General features: G+C 42.6%; 1 protein-coding gene across 1 annotated transcript in view; it reads left to right on the top strand.

Moving 5' to 3' along the window:
* Positions 1-14,638, top strand: part of ENDOD1 (endonuclease domain containing 1) — a 46,678-nt gene extending 32,040 nt beyond the window's left edge. Inside the window, exon 2 of the mRNA XM_069202411.1 lies at positions 11,118-14,638. Within this exon, the coding sequence (XP_069058512.1) occupies positions 11,118-12,203 (1,086 nt within the window). The 3' untranslated portion in view covers positions 12,204-14,638. The remainder of the gene's footprint in view (positions 1-11,117) is intronic.
* The last annotated feature ends 4,254 nt before the right edge of the window (positions 14,639-18,892 follow it).

Raw genomic sequence — 18,892 nt, 5'->3', positions numbered from 1 at the left:
GAGGGAGAAGGGACTTGTAGGTAGGAGCCTATGACCTGCTGTGCAGACAGCAAGGAACCTCTTATGGGCCTGGTAGAGAGTGTTTAGTTCTGAGGGTCTTCAGGGCAGGTTGACGCAACTCAGTCGAGGGTTGTGGCAAGTGGTATTCCTCATATGACACCGGTGGTGGGGTAATGCTGGCGGGGTAATGCTAATGTGTGGGAGGATTCCAGAGGTAGAATGACTTTGATCAGTAAAGCAGGGAAAAAGTAAAGTTCTCTGGATCTCATGGCTACAGGGGGCCCGTGAGATGCAGATGTAGCAACACAGTTCTTGCCTGCTAGGGGAAAGCGAAGTATATGTGTGAAGCACATGTCTTTCTTTATGCTGGGGAGTGATCTCCATAGGCCTTACGTCACTGGCTGCCACAGACTGTTAAGTTAGCTACTAAATTGTACAGGTTCCACCTCTTGGAGCTAATAACGAGCCACAATCCAGATGTTTCTATGCAAGATCAAAATGTTATGGGAAGAGGCAGATTCGTGTGTGTCAGGTTAGTGGGTTGGAATATTATCCTTTCCCATTGTGGTCAGAGATGCTGAATACCTTGAACAGAAAAAACTCAACCTCACTGTGTGAGTTTGTGAAATAACACATTATCTTTTTGAAGGCAACAGGCTATGGGCACGTGACTGAGTGTAGTGAATGGAGTTTTCTTCAAGCTGGTGTAGGTTGAAAGCTTTGTGAGCAGTGCGTAGTGTGTTGCTCCTACTGGGAGAGTCAAGGGTGATGCCTTGGTTGGTGATAGTGGCCTCGCTTGGTAGCAGGAGGGCAAGGGTTACAGCTGGGTAGGCATTGGTCGTAGGTCTGTAAGTGTCTAGAGGTGTTTTTGGGGGTAAGCAGTCCTTTTGAGATAAAAGTTTGCCTATAGGGATGATACGAGGAAAGACTTGGACCGCAGAGCTGAGTGACATGTGTTTGATAGAGAGAGGGGATGAGAGATATGGTTTTGTGGCTTATGTCCTTTGGAATGTCTTGGAGGGTCTGCTGCCTACGGGGTAAAGGGTGGGTGTAGGGACCCTTGCTGGTATCTGGATGACCAGTATGATTTTTGGTACCCTAAGTTAGGTGCTAAAGTTGGGGATACTAAACTGTACAGAACACATAGTGAGATCAATAGAACAACTCTCAATAGGCCACCGCCACTTGAAAACTCAGATAAACAGGGTTGCCAAGTCACCAAAGGTGTCCCGGAATCACTGTAGATAGCTGCATGTACACTCACTTTTCAGGCCACAGCCCTCCTGAGTCTCATGGCAATCTCATCCGAAAATGTGTGATAGTGGTTGCTCTTTTAGCTCTAAAAACTGAGGGTATCTTACTTAGCCAATGCTTTTTTTCATCTTATCTAAGTCAAGTAAAAATTCACTCCATCTAAACAAGTATTGGCAATGTCAAAAGGGCAGGCAGTCCTATAAGTGAAATTGCTTCCTCATTGATTGGCTAGTCTGTGTGTATGGCTGTATGGGTGGATTATGGGGTGAATGGGAGAATGAGTCAGTGGTTGGATGGGTGAGTGCATTGATGGTTGACTGAGTGACTGAGGGAATGGATTATTAATAGGTGAGCATTAGTTAATGTTTGTACAGGTGAGTGGATGGATGAATGGGTGACTGAATGATTTGGTCAGTAAATGAATCAGTGGAGACCGATTAGCGCATTCTTACGGGCAGAGGCTACATACAGCAGTAGTGATAATGATGGAATGAATAAACTGCAATGGACAGCCAGAAAACGAGTCAGAGGTCTCTAGGAAAAGGCCAGTTTTTCAAGGCTTTCCTAAGCCTAAGGTGGTATGAGATGGATATGATTGATCCGCGAGGTCCTTCCACACCTTAGCTGCTACAGGGGAAAGTGATCTATCCTTGGTGTTGAGTATTTAATGCGAGGAATCGACGTTAGATTTGCAGAGGATGAAAGTAGGGTTTGGGAGGGAGCATATCCGCTGAGATGGGAGCTGATAAATGTTTGCCCTGGTTCATGTCCGGACGTGAGACAAAGACAATGAGATTTTGAAAGGATGCACTCTTAGATAGGAAGCCATTGCAATGACCAAAGATGTTCGACTTTCATGCGTTGATACATATTTAAGACCAAGGCCCATATCTATACTTTTTTAGCGCCGCATTTGCGTCATTTTTTGACGCAAAAGTGGCAAAAACGTACAAAATACAATTATATTTTGGAAGTTTGCGCCGCTTTTGCGTCAAAAAATTACGCAAATTCGGTGCTAAAAAAGTATAAATATTGGCCAGTGTGCGTAGTATGACAATGCCAAAAATTACCAATATTATGCCAGTGCAAGCATTACATCAAGGTGGCCATGATTGTGCCAATACTGACAACAACACCATTATGTCAGTGCAAGCTTACACCGGGCAACCCCACTTGGGGCATGCTGGGAAATGCAGATAAAGCTGACAAAAGCGCATCTCTAGGTACACATGATCATCTTTAACGGAGGAAATAGTGGTGTCAAAGAACTTAGGCATGTACAGCACCATGCAATGTCTGTAACTCTGTGGGGCTATGTCACAAACCTTTCAGATTCCTGATGCAAGAGCCAGAAATGTGGCAGTGCCCACCAGGGGCAACTAACACTACCTTTTCCACATTAAAGCTGTAGTAGAACATTGGGAAAACCAGAATAAAACCAGATGGCTTGTTGCATTATAGAAGATATTTCAGGACCAGCTTTAGACTTCCTAATATGAAAAGAACTGTGAAAGGTAGGGGAAGCACTGGCCTGGCAGTTTAAACCTACTTCAGGTTTGGCAATCAAGTGTTCCAATCCGTGAATCTGGCCTCCTGATTGCTTCTCTGGCTGAGGTTTCATGAGTTACTAAGGAGCACCATCGGTTCTGGAACAACTCAAATTCTCTGTCACTTGTAGATCCCAGTTTGTAAAGACCTTACCCTCCTGCTACTCTTACAGCAAGAGGAGCCTCAGTGCATGGTCCTGTCTCCAACACTTTTGGAGCATTTCAGAAGCATACTAGCAGGGCATAACACTGCCAGTACGCCCATCTCAACACTGGATGGTTTTGTTGGGTTGAAACTTTTTCTGAACACCCTTATTCACTGAACGATCTCCTTTTATTTTAAATGAAACAGTGCAAAATGCAATTTCTTCTCTGGGGCACTTGCTTTCTGTGTAATCTTAGGTATGTCAGCAGTCTTTATTAGGCATTACACCATCGTACAAATCCCTTGGTCTAATGTTTGACTCCCATCTGACAATACAAGCGCACATTGCTAAAATCGTGAAATCCACCTCAACCTATTAATGATATCCTCATTTCATCCTTTGCTCTCCATTAAAGCTCTTATTCATTTGAGGAAAGCATGCGTTACTTTGAAGACTTTAATATTTTAATAACCATCTTAGCCAACTAAAAAGCTGGCACCCTCCAGGGGGTCACATACAACCAGAAGCAATTCTTGAATCTTGTTCGCAGATTCCCCTGAGAAAAAGAAGAACATTGAACCATTCTCCTGTGCTCCTGTAAGATTTGGAATTATTTCCAGAAAGTCTTCACTTCCTGCCTTCTGCAGAATCCCCAAGTCTCCCCTTGCAAGCTCACCTGGCATCTGTGTAATTTTGTCCCCTCCTTACTATTTATGTTCATAATGAATATTTTTTTCTTTATCTGCATTGCTACCATGTACGACATGTTATTTCCCTGCAAGGTTTTCCACTGCCCCTGTGGGCGACGTTCACTATATAAAGATGTCTGCAAAAGTAAATGGCCGTGCACCCTTTTTAGGACGAGCACACAAGGGCTTTGACCTGTTGTATATTTTGTGGGCTTTTAACAAAGCCCATCACTTTCACTTGTTTGTGGGCTTGCTTTTCAAAAATCCTTTGTTATCATTAGTAAATGCTTTACGTTTGTCCCTCCTTGGGGCGGTTTTGTTACCACCTTGCAGACTGACCCAGTTACATGGATAATTGCATGATTGCCGATACGTTTGACTGCGCGCGGACTTCTTTTTCTGTTTGTGTCTCTCCTTTGCACTCATGGCGGCCATGTTGCTTTGAATCGGCTCATTCATGTCAACTGTTTTACTTTTCATTTTCAATTTAAGAGTCGGGAAAAGACCAGATAGGAATTTTCAACGCTAATAGCTCTAACTCGAGCAAATGCGAGACCCATTGCATTGCAAATGCTTGTCACCTTTGCTTACATAAAGGGCATGGTGAGAGGAAATACTTTGTCCATGCATTGCTGCAATACACTGGCTGATGTTGCCATCTTGCCCCCACTCCAGCCAGTCCCAGGCAGTGAAAATGACCCACTGCAAGCCTTTAATAGTTATTTTTCAGTTGTATGGCACCATGTGGCGCCACATACAAAAACACTGAAATCACCCATACCTGTGAACTGCACATTTGGATTTTATTGTATAAACAACTACAGCTCTACAGTGCTGCTGCATCTAAATTGATTCACCCAATCTGAAACAGGACATTCTATTTACAAAGAATACAGAAAAATAAGCCTTGATAAAGTCCCGCTTGGGACGAAACACGTGTCGGCTGAATTGGATTATGGCTGAATTGGATTGTTGATCTACAAATTTATTTTCTACATCGGTCTGAAATGGATTATTAAATTACATGTCGATCTTCCACATTGGATGACAAGAACTTTCAGTGCAACAAACCAATGAATTGGACATTACTTGGCTACTGATGAACTTATTGCAGCATGAGGCTTGGACATTGCCAAAACACAAAATACGAGGCTGTGACTAAGTCATAGGTCTTGGGACAAATGTGTGGTGTTCTTGCTTATTTTTGACTTGGCTTTATTATATATTTCTTGTTGGTCTTTCACAAATCTTTTGTTGTACACATGCACATTTGATAGATATGCTTGGTATTAAAAGTATTGTAACAGTACAGTCTCGGATACATCATACACCATTGTCTTACAGCGTAGGTCTATTTTTCTCTTAAATCACAGTACGACTATTTATCAAATTTCTCAACAGTATTATGGATTCCATGTATTGAACTAGAAATTGTAATCCCTTTCACTTGTTTAGGTGTGCTCCATTCCTAATTTGAGCTATAAGTTGTTGGTACAAGTTCTCTTGTCCCAGAATACATGTTTGACAACAGGCATGTTCAGAATGTATTGAGCACCAATACTATACTCTACACTAATGGGAATGTGAGGCCATATAGCAAGGTTTTCTGTTGTCATGTTAATTAATTGATATGTATAATATTTGATGGTTCTGTGGCAACTTTTCCATCATCCCTTTTTATGACATCAATGTTTTTCCCCTGAGACAGTTTCTGCCTAATACCCAAGGCTAATAACCGGCCCACTGTTTCACCATACTCATAGCAGTCTCTTTTATGTGCTTGATATCTGTCTGCAATAACCTTATTATAGTGGCTATAAATCTGGGATTTAAATACCGCAACTTCCTGTTGAATTTGTACAGTATCCAGTTCCTGGGTAATTCCGGCAGCATGCTTACTTTCCAATGCAGACAACTGATCATAGAGTGCTTTTGTTCTCTGCTCCTGATGCCTCATTGTCTGTGCCACAAAACCGATAGTTTCGCCCCTCAAATGCATTCCAGACCATCTCCTGTGGGTACTGTATCTATTTAATTCAAAAAAATCCTTTATCAATTTCCTCATGTATTCAGTATATTGGGAATTAACCAGTAACTTTCTGTCAAATGTCCATTTTGCCTGAGGTTTGAAGCCACCTAATCCCAAAATAGCTAGAACTAAGAAATTATGGTCAGAAAAGAGAATTGGATGTTTGCGGATATCAGTTATAGCCTGCAAATTAGCTGAAACTAAACAAGAATCTAACGTAACATACTTCGTATGTGGATATACAAAGTATGTGTAGCCTCGATCCTTAGTATTCCTATCCCCCATACCTCCATCAAACCATGACTGACCATAAGAGAGATCAGAGCCTAGCATACCAGGGTTTTCTCCCTAATATTTAGCTTTCATTTTCCAGTCCACATCTAAATGCAAATTCACATCCCCACATGTAATCAGAGGTGTAGGCCATGAGGCCAATTCAAGTTGCAGCTCTATAAGATCCCCAGGGTCATCCTGATTCGATACATAGATCGAATATAGAGTAACACTGACACCAGAGATTGAGCACTCTACCATTGCCCACCTCCCCCACTTGTCTGCTAATTTACGTCTCTGAGGCTTTATATAATTTTTCACCAGTATGGCCACCCCTTATCATAGAAGTCTGTCTCGTAGTTACCAACAGAGAGTAGCCTGATACTTACCTGAGGGAATATGTGTCTCTTGCAGACGAATGAAATCAGCTGCAACTGATCTCAGTACTGCTGACACTCTTTCATTTTAATCTATCATTTATTCCAGCCACATTGGCTAAACAAAGAAAACAACTTACTCATTTAAATAATGGTAAATCCAATCAGACATAACAGTGGCAACATCCTGCCCCACAGCAGGTCCCCGATCTATAAAATGAACCCTGCTCTTGTCCCTTGATGTCATGCCAGAACCCATAGCCGGTTCCAGACATTTTTTACTTGGGTTCGCTGAATCAACCAACATTATTTCATAGTGGGATATGCTTTTTCTCAATAACCCAACACCCAAAACCCTCCTCTTCTTTTGTCTCCTCCACTTCCTACGTCCTCTAGCCACCCTAACTCCCCCCTCTGCCTGCTTTGCCCAACCACCCAGGGTATCCCAAGCCCACCCCAGCCTCTACCCCAGGCCCCAACCCTCCGATGGGAAGCGAACAGACCAACCATAGGTCTCTCGTGATGTATGCATCCTCTACACCCAGACCGAGAACGAGGAGCAATCAAAACATAGCATATAGAAAAACCACATTCGTATTATATCATCAGTTTTCATCTAGGAATTATTTTGCCTCAACTTCAGAAGTAAACTGACGAGTAATTTTATTCCACACCACCTTTAAGTGTGCTGGATTAGGAAGAAAGGGGTGTGCCCCTTTGTCCTGAAATGGTTTGATAACTTGACGCAAGCGCCATCACTGTTCAACCTTAAAATGTAAAAAATCCCCAACTGTTCGGATTGCATCCGGGTCTGGCTTTTTCTTAAACTGCCCGCCTTAACAAAAAGTTTCCAAAGTAAACAAATAACGCACAAGGTTTTCCTCCGTTCATCTCGGTATGTATCAGTGTCAAAGGAATTCTATCGGTTCATTGAATCTCTCGGGACCGGTCCCAATCTTCCAACTCAGGAAAGGCCTTTTTGAACAGTTCCACCTTGAAAGACTTGGGATCTGAGCCTTCTTTCCCCTTATATACACCTAGAAACCGCAGATTGTTGCAGCGTTGTCAGTTCTCCTGGTCCTCCAGTTCCTTTGAATATCTATAAGCTGAGCCTCCACCTGCCACTAGGTCCTCGCCAGATCCATCTGTAGTTTCATCGTTCGAGTCTCCAAAACCGATAGACGTTCACTTACGGAGGCACAAGATTTTGCAATTTTGCGTACAGACTCTTGCAGTTTTCGACCCTGTGGCTATCAAGACCTGTTTCCTCTCTATAGGACATAATACATGCATAAATTGTCTCCAGCTTGGGGGACCTTACGGGTGGATCTTCTTTTATCTTGGTCATCCTTGCCTAAAGCCAGGTCACTAGAGCCTGAAGCTGCCTTGGAGTCCCCCTTAGATAAGTCAGTATCATCGGATAGAGAAAAAATGCTCGGGGAGAGGGATTTATTAGCTGTTTCAACCATAGCTTTGCCCACCCCCCTTGCACCCAGTCATCCATCACAGCATTACCCTCTGATTCAATTTGTAATGACTTTACAGTGCTTAGGCCCCATGTAGACCTAATCTCCTGCTCTTCCAGAAAGAATGGAGATGGCTTACCTCCAGCTTACCATTTTGCTACCCGGGGTATTTTACTAGTCGTCCCCTTAGTAATGGACTAAGTTGATATCTGGGATACTGTATTGTCTGGATCATCCACTGCCGCTGCCTGGATACCACCCTGTGGACTAGGAGCCTCAGGGACAGTGAAATTGGTATTCCCTCCTAACAATTCATAGAGATTAAAGCCTCTTTTCCTGTAGCGGTGAGAGGAGGTGGGTTACAAAATAAATCCAAAATAGTGGCTCCGGGTATGATGGTTGAAGGGGGGGGATCCACTTTCCCTTTCTTGTCTCCAGATTCACTTTGGCACACTGCACATGCTCCCGATGTCAATGATGCCGCTGGTTCAGCACCTCCAGGCCGTATGGATACCGGCATCTGAACGTGCATCTGAACGTGCAACAAGCCTTTCTTTGCGGCTGTGCCGCTAGCTGCCTTAGACCTCATCCTTACAATATATTTGACCTGACAAGGTCCGGACGCGCTGTAGTTGAGCTCCTGCATTCTGAAAAAATCTTAGCGCGAGCTGCTCCCAAATGCGAAGGAGCTTCTCGCAATGGCTGGATACAAGCTGAGAGCAGGTACGTCCAGAGTGCTTTTCCTATAGCGCCTGTGCGAATCTAAATGTCAAATCCAGAAGCATAATGTCCTGGTCTGTGACGCTGTCCCGCCAACATATCCCACCTGGGGGTATCCTGAGCGGAGGTCTGCGTTACGGCCGCGTCGGCCGGCCTTCATAGTGCTTCCCCTCGCTTGGAGAGGGCCGTGGCCCATCCGGTCTCTCTGTGGCAGCATGGGTTTATCCCTGACAGAGGCACTACGGACCATGTCAGATGGGCCATTACTTTGTTTGATGTGACTGGCAGATGACCATTATCCTCCTCTATGCCTAAAAGGCGTTTCACTGAGCATCATGGGGTTTTTTGTCAACATTGGAATGTCCTGGTTTCAGCCCACGGCTGATCAATGCATTTAGGGCACTATAACTTACTCCATTTGCTAAGCTTCAAATTATGGGCCATGAATTGGGACCAATTACAACTATGAGGGGTAGAAGACAGGGTTGTCCTTGCTCTCCAATCACTTTTGCTTTCTATATTGATTTTTTTAAACAGCTAATTATTCAAAGTCAAGTTATTAAGCCAGTATGTGTAAGAGAATTTAGTACTAAGGTTTAAGCCTACGTGGAAGACATCGCGGTAATAACATCTGATCCTCAGGGTGCACTTCTCGAGATCAATAAACTGGCCTTTGAATTTGGGGTTAAGTCCGGTTATCTACTTAATCTTGAAAAAACTCAGATAATATGCAGTAATAACATTGAGTTGGTGGGCTATCGTAGATTGGATGTGGCTACATATTTGGGTGTTAAATTATCACCGAAAGTAAAAAATATGTCCCAGATTTATTTTGACCCCCTGCTCAAGAAGATCAGCTCAGACTGCTGGCGTATTCATGGTTACATCTATCTCTGAATGGACGATGCAGTGTTATTAAAATCACAGTGTTGCCCAAGGTGCTCTATTTATTTTGAACAATACCTCTGGAGCTAGATCAGATTAGGCTCAGGAAGCTGAACCTGATATCTACAAATTTCATCTGGCAATATCAGAAAACTAGGGTCGGGCCTTAAATCTATTTGATTTCCCAAGGAACATGGGGACATGGCGGTTCCAAACTTTCTATTTAATTATTGGACAGCCTTGCTTCAGCATATGGGTATTTTATTTTTGGCAGTACAGGATCGCCCAACAGGGCCAAAGTGAAAATGTCCATTCCCTATCCTCCTATTTATGAACTATCATTGGGCACTCGGGCGCGTGGCTGCTTCCTACATCAGATTGTGCCCAGTTATTATAGGAAGGTCAAATTCAAGGTGGTGGTTATGGCCTGGAATATTTGGCAGAAATCTTGTAAGCTGGTTAATGTCAAACAATAGAATGATTATACACCTGTCTGGCGGTCTCCGTTTTTCCTATGATCTTGCACAATGTTATTGTTAGGCAATGAGAGCAATCCTCTCTGAATAGATTGGGGAATCTTTTCTCAACAGGTCGGTCTTGCTCATTTAGTGACCCTCAACAAGATTATGGTATAGGTCATCATACCTTTTTAAAATACTTGCAAGTAGGAGAGTTTTTTAGTAGAATCAATCAGGATTTAATTTAATTGGAGAGAGTTCCTCTTCTGGGCGCTATTCTGCAGGTGGGATGTAAAATCGGTCCAAATTATAAAATTTTAATGAATACTGCTACAGATGATTTAGAGCATCAGGAAGCTAATTGGGCCCAGAGGCTGGGGAAAGAAGATATAGATATACAAGTGGCCTTGGCAATAGGAAGGAAAGTTGTTCTGTTGCTGGTCTTCGCACTCAGCATTATACAACTCTTTTCAGGCTATATTTTACACCAGTGAAGCTTTTTAGATGGAGAAAGAGAAAGGATGATGAATGTCCTAGGTGTGGTGCGGGTCCAGCCAATATGGTTCATATGTTTTATAGCTGTGAGAAGCTTCAGCCATTACAGAAAGAAATTGAGTCATATTGCCAACAATTGTTTGAAAAAGAGGTTCTAATCACCTCTGTGATGCTCCTTGCGTTCGATCAATCTTTCGAGGGGAGCTCTCAGAGGTGCATTTTATCTTTATTTCATTAGCTGTAGCTCGTCTTCTCATTGCAACAACATGGAAAGCCTCTGATCCTCCCACTGGTCATCGTTGGTTTGGGTGGGTATTGTCTGTTTATAACTTGGAGAGATCTTTATATAATTGTAAAGTGACACAAGCCAGGAAACTTGGGAAACTAATTTGGAGTGCTTTGATTAATCGGTTCTCTTGTCAGTCAGGGCTAGAAGGCGTGATCATGGATTAATCTGGACTAATATTATACTATGATCATTTGGTGTCTATGCATTATTGTATATTTTCTATGTAGTGTATTGATATGGATTTTGTCTCTTTTGATTATTGGATTTCGCTTGTTGATGTACAATAATTGTGGGAAATAAACAAAGAAAAAAATGGAAGTAAGCCTGAGCTACAGAACTAATAAAATTAGGAGACCACCTGAAGGAGAGGTACCTAACTGAAGCTGTTGAGGTGATAGCTAGTATTTGCAAAGCATGTCACCATATACTGTACTCTTTAGATTACCATATCAAGAAAGTTCTTACTAAATTATTTTCATTCTTTTACAGTTGGATGACCCTGAAAGTGGTGGTGAGGAAATGATGGATGAAGCTGAGGCCAAAGAAAGCATTGCTGATCTGGGATCTCATCAGAGCATATATGAAGACTACGCATCGTCAGATTATGAACCTCTTTCTTTGAATCCTGATTTCCTCAATGAAGGGGACTTCCATCGAGCTGCTCACACACTAACCAATGTGGTACCCGTCACTCCAACCTTCCGAAAGGGTTGGTCTACTGAGGTGGAGCGTATTGTCAAGGAAGCATTAGTACCTCAGTGTGAAAGCAGGGACAATCTTTATCTTATTGCAGGAGCTGTACCTTCTGACCAAACAATAACCAGCAATATAGCCATACCTGAATTCCTCTGGTTGGCTGCCTGCTGTAACGTTGCTGAGGCGTGGTCCATGGGATTTATTCAAAAAAATATAGACACACATCCTGAAAGTCTAACAGTGGAAGAGCTCAAGAAGCAGCTCCCTGGAGAGGTCCAACTTTTTGTAAACAGCTGTGGAGATGGCACTGAAAATGACCATCAAAGTCAAGTTTTGGGGACAATAAGTCAACAGAGGGCTGAAGAAGCAGAGGAAGCTATAGGGCCTTTCTTCCAGTTCATCAGATTCCTTGCACGTGTAGTATATGGACTTGTGAAAACTATATTCTATATTGTGTGGTTCATTATAAAACAGATCTTTAACATCATAGCTGGAGGCATCTGCTGCCTTTGGAATGGGGTCACCTCTTACCTGCTGGCAATCAGCAAGGTGCTGGTAAACATTCCTTATGATATCCTACGTGTGTTTGGGAATGTTTTCATGGGCTGTATCCGAACCCTTGATCATGTGCTGAGTGTTGTAGGCATGATAGCCAGGATACCGCTACGATTTATTCTTGACCTTGGAAGCTTCCCTTACTACACAATCTGTGCAATCCCAACCGTGGCAAAAGAGATTGTAACTGGACTCTTTGGTTCTTTTGGCTTGCTGTTTGACAGCATCTTTGGCGTAACGGGCGGGTCATATTCTGTGACATCATTTGCATGCAATAGGTTTGTCCAGAGGTTTTCTGGTCTGACTGGAGGCTATGATGAGTGATAGACCCATAAAAGTATTGCAGATAATTTTGGAAGTGAACACTTTACAATTAGCCTGTCGTTAATTCTTCAAGTGGCCATCTTTTTAATTTTTGTAACATAATTTCGCATACACTTCTAAAATGGTATTCATTCATTTCCACATTCTGTAAAGTGTCCAGAGTGACCAATCAGCTAGGAGGGTTATAGTCTCATCATTAAACCACATAGGTAACGCTGCACATTGTTGCATGTGCTGAGTTTATTTGATATTAGTGTGCAAAGGAACTTCTGACTGGATTGCTCCCAGCAAGAATGCAATGGTGCAGAAAGTGGAGTTGCCTGTCATGCACCTTTTGGCATTTTAGGAGAAAGGTGTCACCATTGGGACATTTCTCAGCTAGCCTTGCAAAAAGCCACTTTATATGGGATCTGCCTGATTGGTAATGTTGCAGACTACAGTTATAAGCGCACACGAGAGACACAGCCATGTATCTAGGGGAGACTTTATAGACTGGATTACACCGTATGCAGGAAGAGTGAAACCGTAGGGTGCCGGGTTATAATGTGTGTCATCCTAATATGGATGCCAAGTAATGTCCATGCCGAGAGAAGATGGTGTCTGATGTGGCCTTCACCAAGCTAACTAGTTTCTCATTTTGTCTGTAAGAACTCACAATAATGTAAAGAGAGTCTGTTGACACTGTTGCTAATACTTTTATGCAGCTCTAGATCACCAAGATCCCCATTGTAGACATGTGTAATGATAAACAGTTAACAGAGTGCAGGATTCTGCACATTTCTTCCCTTGCCTGCTGCACAGATATTGATTGGTCAGCATCCAACACCTCTACCAACTGTTTGGTGGCCTCCCTTAGTATCTCAAGGTGCACAGATTGGCTCTAACTAGTTAAATTCCTATTGATCAAGCATGGGCTGAGGACACAGTATCTTTGCTTCGGTTAAGCACCATACAAGCCGCGCATCCCTCACGTCAAGGGTAGTACTCCATTCCCTATTACCAGTGGTATTTAGGAAACTGGAATAGGAGGACTGAAAAAGTGTAAGTTCATTGTGGTCTGTTTATGCTGTTTTAGGGAGTTAGGGTTTTGTTTACTTGTGTTCAGGTGAAGCAGTATGACATTTTATTGAATGAAAATTGTATTTTAAGCAACAGTTGCAATTTATGTGTATATGTGTATTGCACTTTGTGCAATAGGATCACAATGCGATATCAGACATGTTTAAAAGATGAACTCTGGACTCGGGGAGGTTTTGTGACCTCGCCATGACCTTTTCCATCCTCTGCCTTTTGGTTATTTTGGGTTAGGTTTGAGCGATAGAAATACCATATACATACATATAGGTAAGGCAAAAGATGCCGTTTAAAAATATAATTAGCAGAGCTTTGCATCCCCAGGTGCACCAAGGCAGGTTCTTCTTATGTGGCCCACCCACAGCCAGCCCTTGTATAAGAGCTAAAGTAGAAGAGGGCTTGGGTGGTCTCCTGACAGGCAGGTGATGCCTCTGTCAGGCATTCGACCTCTAGTATATGCATGGGTAAGGACGGTCACAGAGAACTTAACTACGATTAGCTGAAATGCCCAAGCATCACCCTGGTGGATAACAATGCAATGTACTGGGGTTAGAATTAGGGAGGTAAGCAACTCAAATACATAGAAATGGGCTGTAAATACACATTCTCAGAAAACAAAAATGTGTTCTCGGTGGCCAGTAGAGTTTAAAAAAAATTCTCTCTCTCTCTCTCTCTGTGTATATATATATATATATATATATATATATATATATATATATATATATATATATATATATATATATATATATATATATATATGTATATACATACACTCACTAAAAGAAAGGAAAGGGGCAAATAATCCGAATGTATTAATGTATTACAATTTAGGGACAGTTTGTTTTTACAGTGTTATTTTTCAAATGGCTTTTGGATGTGCACTGAAACTGGAACATATGTGTTGTCTTATTTAATGTATGTTTTTTCCCACATAAATAAAATAAAGCAGAAATTAACCCTTAACTAATTACCACACAATGGCGTATATGGCTTCCCCAATTTTGTTTCTGCTAGAAAAAAACTTTTTACCTGGGTTAGTCATTGACAGGATCCTTGATGCAGGGATGGGCAAGAATAGGAGACTTGAGGATTAAAAGGAGCAACGTTGCCTGTCAATTACTGAGGCTGAGCCCTGTAGAAACCTGCACTGAAACTTCTGTCTTCGTGTCCCTGCTCTGTAGTGTAAATAGATGTGTGTTATTCTTATGACGTCTTTTCTCATATGAAAGTATTCCTGCCTGGGGGATGCCAGAGGAGTCCTGTATTTCTGTAAAGGGCATCTTATTTTGGGATTGTGAGTTTTGGCAGCAGCGTGTCATTTCCTCCTCTGAGATTAATAATAAAAAAGACTTCATAAATTACTGTGTTTGAAACTCGTTTGTCTTCACACTTTGAGCTTTGCTTGTTTCATAATTGTTCCCCCTCTACTGAATACTGAATGTTCAGCAATTACTTCTAACATGAGAGATCTTTAATAAGGACAAATATTAATCTCCTGTATTATGCAAATTGATGATTGGAGATTTAAAATTAAGAAGGTCAGTGATTAGGCCTTCAATACATTAAGCACAGTGTACCAGTAAAATAACATACTTCTTTTGCAGACCCTTTTTCAGAGGGGCGAATCAAACCTAATATTCCTTTGTGGCACTTAACCATTTCCACATCTGAAAATGACACTGGGAATAAGCCATTCTCTAGTTTGTCGAGTAAGTTGTAAACCATGACAGCCATCTTGAATTTCACCTGGAACCCCACAGGTGCAGGAAAGAGGGTGTGTGTTGTATTAAGTAGACGGAGGCATAATTTCAGTAAATCAGGAGTAGGTTGGGCAGGGCGGGGCTCTCACCTGAATGTTTCTCTATAACTACTACTGTGAGCAGTTGGTCCAGATTAACCGGTTTGCAGAGTCCTATGTTCCAGTGGTGGTACAATTAGTTTCTTCTGAATGCTTTAGTCTAACAAACAGCAGGTTTGTCACACTGCATGACCAGCTGGACTAAACTAACTCAGTTCCATTCTGTACGAGATTGTGCAATACATCACATAGTGCGTTTGCACTCTTTACTTATGTTCACATTGAAATACCCAATGGACATTTTGGAGTGTACCTACCCCAGCCAGCAAATGCCTGTAATGCTTTTCTGGGGTCCTGAGGCACAGGGCCGGACTGGCCATAGCAAGCATTAGGCGTTTTCCTGGTGGGCTGGATGGGTGGGCGCCGGTTTTGAAGCAGTGGGGTCCAGTTTTGCAGCAGTGCTGCGAACTCAGCTCCCAGAAACACAAGCAGCAGTGACTCACACTCTTCCCCCCACACTGGCATCCCCTCCTCCCCAGTGGCTAGTCTGACAAAATTGCCAAGGCTGCTTTGGATTCCCCGTCCGGCCCTGCTTAGGCAGCCTGGGCTTACTGGGCAGTGTTCTATGTGGGTACAGTAATTTTGACACTAATATCTCAAAGTGCTGATTTGGGATTTACTTTCCAGTACAAAATATGTTTTGTGCTGGAAAGCTAACTAAAAGAAAAGCAACCACCACTTTGCCTCAAGAGGGAGGAGTCCCATTGGTGCTGCATGTGCATTCTCCTGCTACCAGCTGCAGTCCTGTTGCATAGTTCCATCTCAGTCTTTTCTTTATAAGCTTTATCTGGATCACCATTAGACACTAAGGCCCTGATTTATACTTTTTGCCGCAAACCTACGTTAGTGCAGGTTTGCGTCAAAAAGTATACCATCGGCTAGCTCCATTCCTGGATGCCAGTCGGGCGTCATATTTAAGCAATGACGTTAGCCGGCGGTAAGGCCCAGTTAGTGTCAAAAGTATTGGCGCTAACCGGGTGGGGGAGGCGTAGGGGAAACTGGAGGTTGTGCTTGAAAGAATGACACTAGTCAGGTTAGAGTAAAACCTGATTAGCATCATTATTTCCACGCACAACCCCCATGGACATGACTCCTGTCTTAAGTTAAGACAGAAGTAATGCGCCCCAGCCCAATGGCCATGCCCAGGGGACTTAAGTCCCCTGAGCATGGCCATTGGGCACAGTGCCATGTAGGTGGGTCCAAGTTAGGCCCCCCTATGGCACTTTGCAAAACAAATACATATACTTACCTGGACTTACCTGGGATGGGTCCCCCATCCTTAGGTGTCCTCCAGGTGTGGGTGCGGGTGGGTGGGGCTGTCCCTGGGGGCAGGGAAGTGCATCTGTGGGCTGTTTCCATGGTCTCTGACCATGGAAAAAGGCTCACAGGTCCCCTAATGCCTGCCCTGACCCAGGTGTTAAATAATGGTGCTAAGCAAGCTTAGTGCCATTATTTAAGGCCCTCCTCCCATGCGTGATTTTTGCACGGGAGGATAAATAAGGTGCTAGGGCCTTTGAGTCATCTTTTGCCCGGGAACACCTACGTTGCATCTCATTGACGCTAGGTAGTTTTCCGCAGGCAAAAAATGACTTTAACTCCAATATTTGGTGCTAGACATGTCTAGCATCAAAATATAAATTTGGAGTTAAATTTGTGCAGGATTTGCGTAAAAAGATTAATCAAATCCAGCACAAACAGAGTATAAATATGCCCCTAAATGTAGGATTAACTATATCTGATTGTGTCATAGCTGCCAAAGCAAGTTTATGCTCATTTTCTAAATATGGTCCCAAATCTAGCTGATGAGCGATTAAAAAGTCCTACATAATGGTAGATATCCACGTCTTGGAACGGATTCCCTCTCATAAAGCATCCACTCTTATGAACATATTTCCAGGCACAGTATAAAAAGCTGCTGCTCAATTAACTAATAACCCTTTTTTGTTTAGCACAGTCAGATTTTGCAGTGAGGGTAGACTTATTAATATGCTCACCATCTGTAACTGGTAAACATGTCAATAACAGGTCATGAATGTGCTCTTCTACTGAGTTACATGGATGAAGCTGGATGGAAAAATGAAAGAAAGTGAAATATATGCGGGTGGATTCTATGAAAAAATGATAGGCCATGTGAAGGTCTGATATTGCATTTTCAGACCTTCAAACGTAGTTATTTTTTACACTTTTAATGACACAATTTCCCACTATGTTCTCAAAATATTCTTCAAATAGAAGAGCATCCCACAATCCTAGAAAGGACCAGTCTTACTTAGCACACAAAGTGAGTACTAGAATAGAGCCCTTTCAGAACATATGTGGTTTTGTTTTTAGCAACGTTTCGTGTTAAGTTTGCTATAAAATGGGCCACATGGTCTTATTCTTGCAGCACCAAACTCTCCAGAACTCCTGTGGTGGAAATCTGTCTTATTCCTTTCTTTCACACAGGTGTAACTTTTGTAGGTAGGTTTACCAGACAGTGCAAGCTGTCCGGCTGGAAAAGACCTATTGTGGGCTTATCAAGAACTCACATGGGGTTTACACCTCACCCATTGCCTACAATTGGTTAGCTTTATTGTCACTCTCAATTGCTTGTTTCTTTTTCAATTACTTTCCTCATCCATTTGGTGTTTGACCTTCCCATGCAGCATAGCCTGTTTACCATCCTCTGGCTAGGCTGACTTGTATTTTTCCACTGCTCGCCTTTAGGGAACTATTTTTTTCATGTAACTTAACCAACCCGTGAGAGTGCTTGTGTTTTCCAGCTCGTTTGCTTCTCCCCAACCCAAATAACACACCCTGTGCTCTTGTGTCACGGACTCCCTTGTCTTGCAAGATGTCTTGTGTATTTCTCCCTCTACCAAACTTCTACCTTCCTCCACATTCCGTGATGCTTTCCTTCATGCTTCTCACCCTGCTCCTGTGTAGCTCTCTGTTGTCTGCTGCTGTTCCCTCCTCAACCCATCTCCCGTTGCTTGCTCCCACCAGCTCCTTGGTTGACCACCCCACCTTCTTTTATATTTTTTACTTCATTATTGTTTTGAGGAGGGAGGACTAGGCAGCAGATTTCTGCTAGCCCCTCTGCCTTAAAGTAACCACTTTCATGTTACTTCTGTTTCATATTTTTGTATTTACTGATCTGTCTTGGATCAGAAAATAAAAAATGGTGGCATGCCATGAAATTGCGCATTGACACATATGTGCTCACACGTCGCATGCGCACACCTACAAATGACATTGCTGCTGCAGCTACATTATCTCACCTTTTTTTTTAGCAATGCTGCACAGCATCTGGTTGATGCTATACAGCATCACCAAAAGGCTTTGATAAAGCCATTAACTCCCGTAGGTGAGATCTTACTGGTTTTACCAGTTCTTGTTTTATCACGGTGTTATGCCTACTGCCCAATGCCAGTGCTAATACTTTCAATGCTGGCTCCAGGCTGGGTTCCACAAGTCCCCTTTCAGTTTCAGGGAATATTACAGAGAGCGGACCTAGTCTAACTCTGAACCTGAAAATTGCTGGACCTTCCTTGAGCGTCCATCCTTTAGCAGCACTGTCATGAGTGGCATGCTTGCCAAGACTACTGGTTAAGGACGAAGGCTACTGCTCTTTCTCCAAAACTGTGTATCTGAGTCATCCAACAACTTTTGGGAAGCTGCAGCATACAGCTAAATTTAGGAAACAAATAAGAGGAAGGTTTACAAATAAAAAAATATGAAGAAAATTAAATGTATTTGTTAATTTGAATTGAAGTGG

The sequence above is a fragment of the Pleurodeles waltl genome, chromosome 8 (genome assembly GCF_031143425.1).
Source record: "Pleurodeles waltl isolate 20211129_DDA chromosome 8, aPleWal1.hap1.20221129, whole genome shotgun sequence".
In the NCBI taxonomy this organism is placed as follows: Eukaryota; Metazoa; Chordata; class Amphibia; order Caudata; family Salamandridae; genus Pleurodeles; species Pleurodeles waltl.
This window is presented reverse-complemented; position numbering and strand designations above follow the sequence as displayed.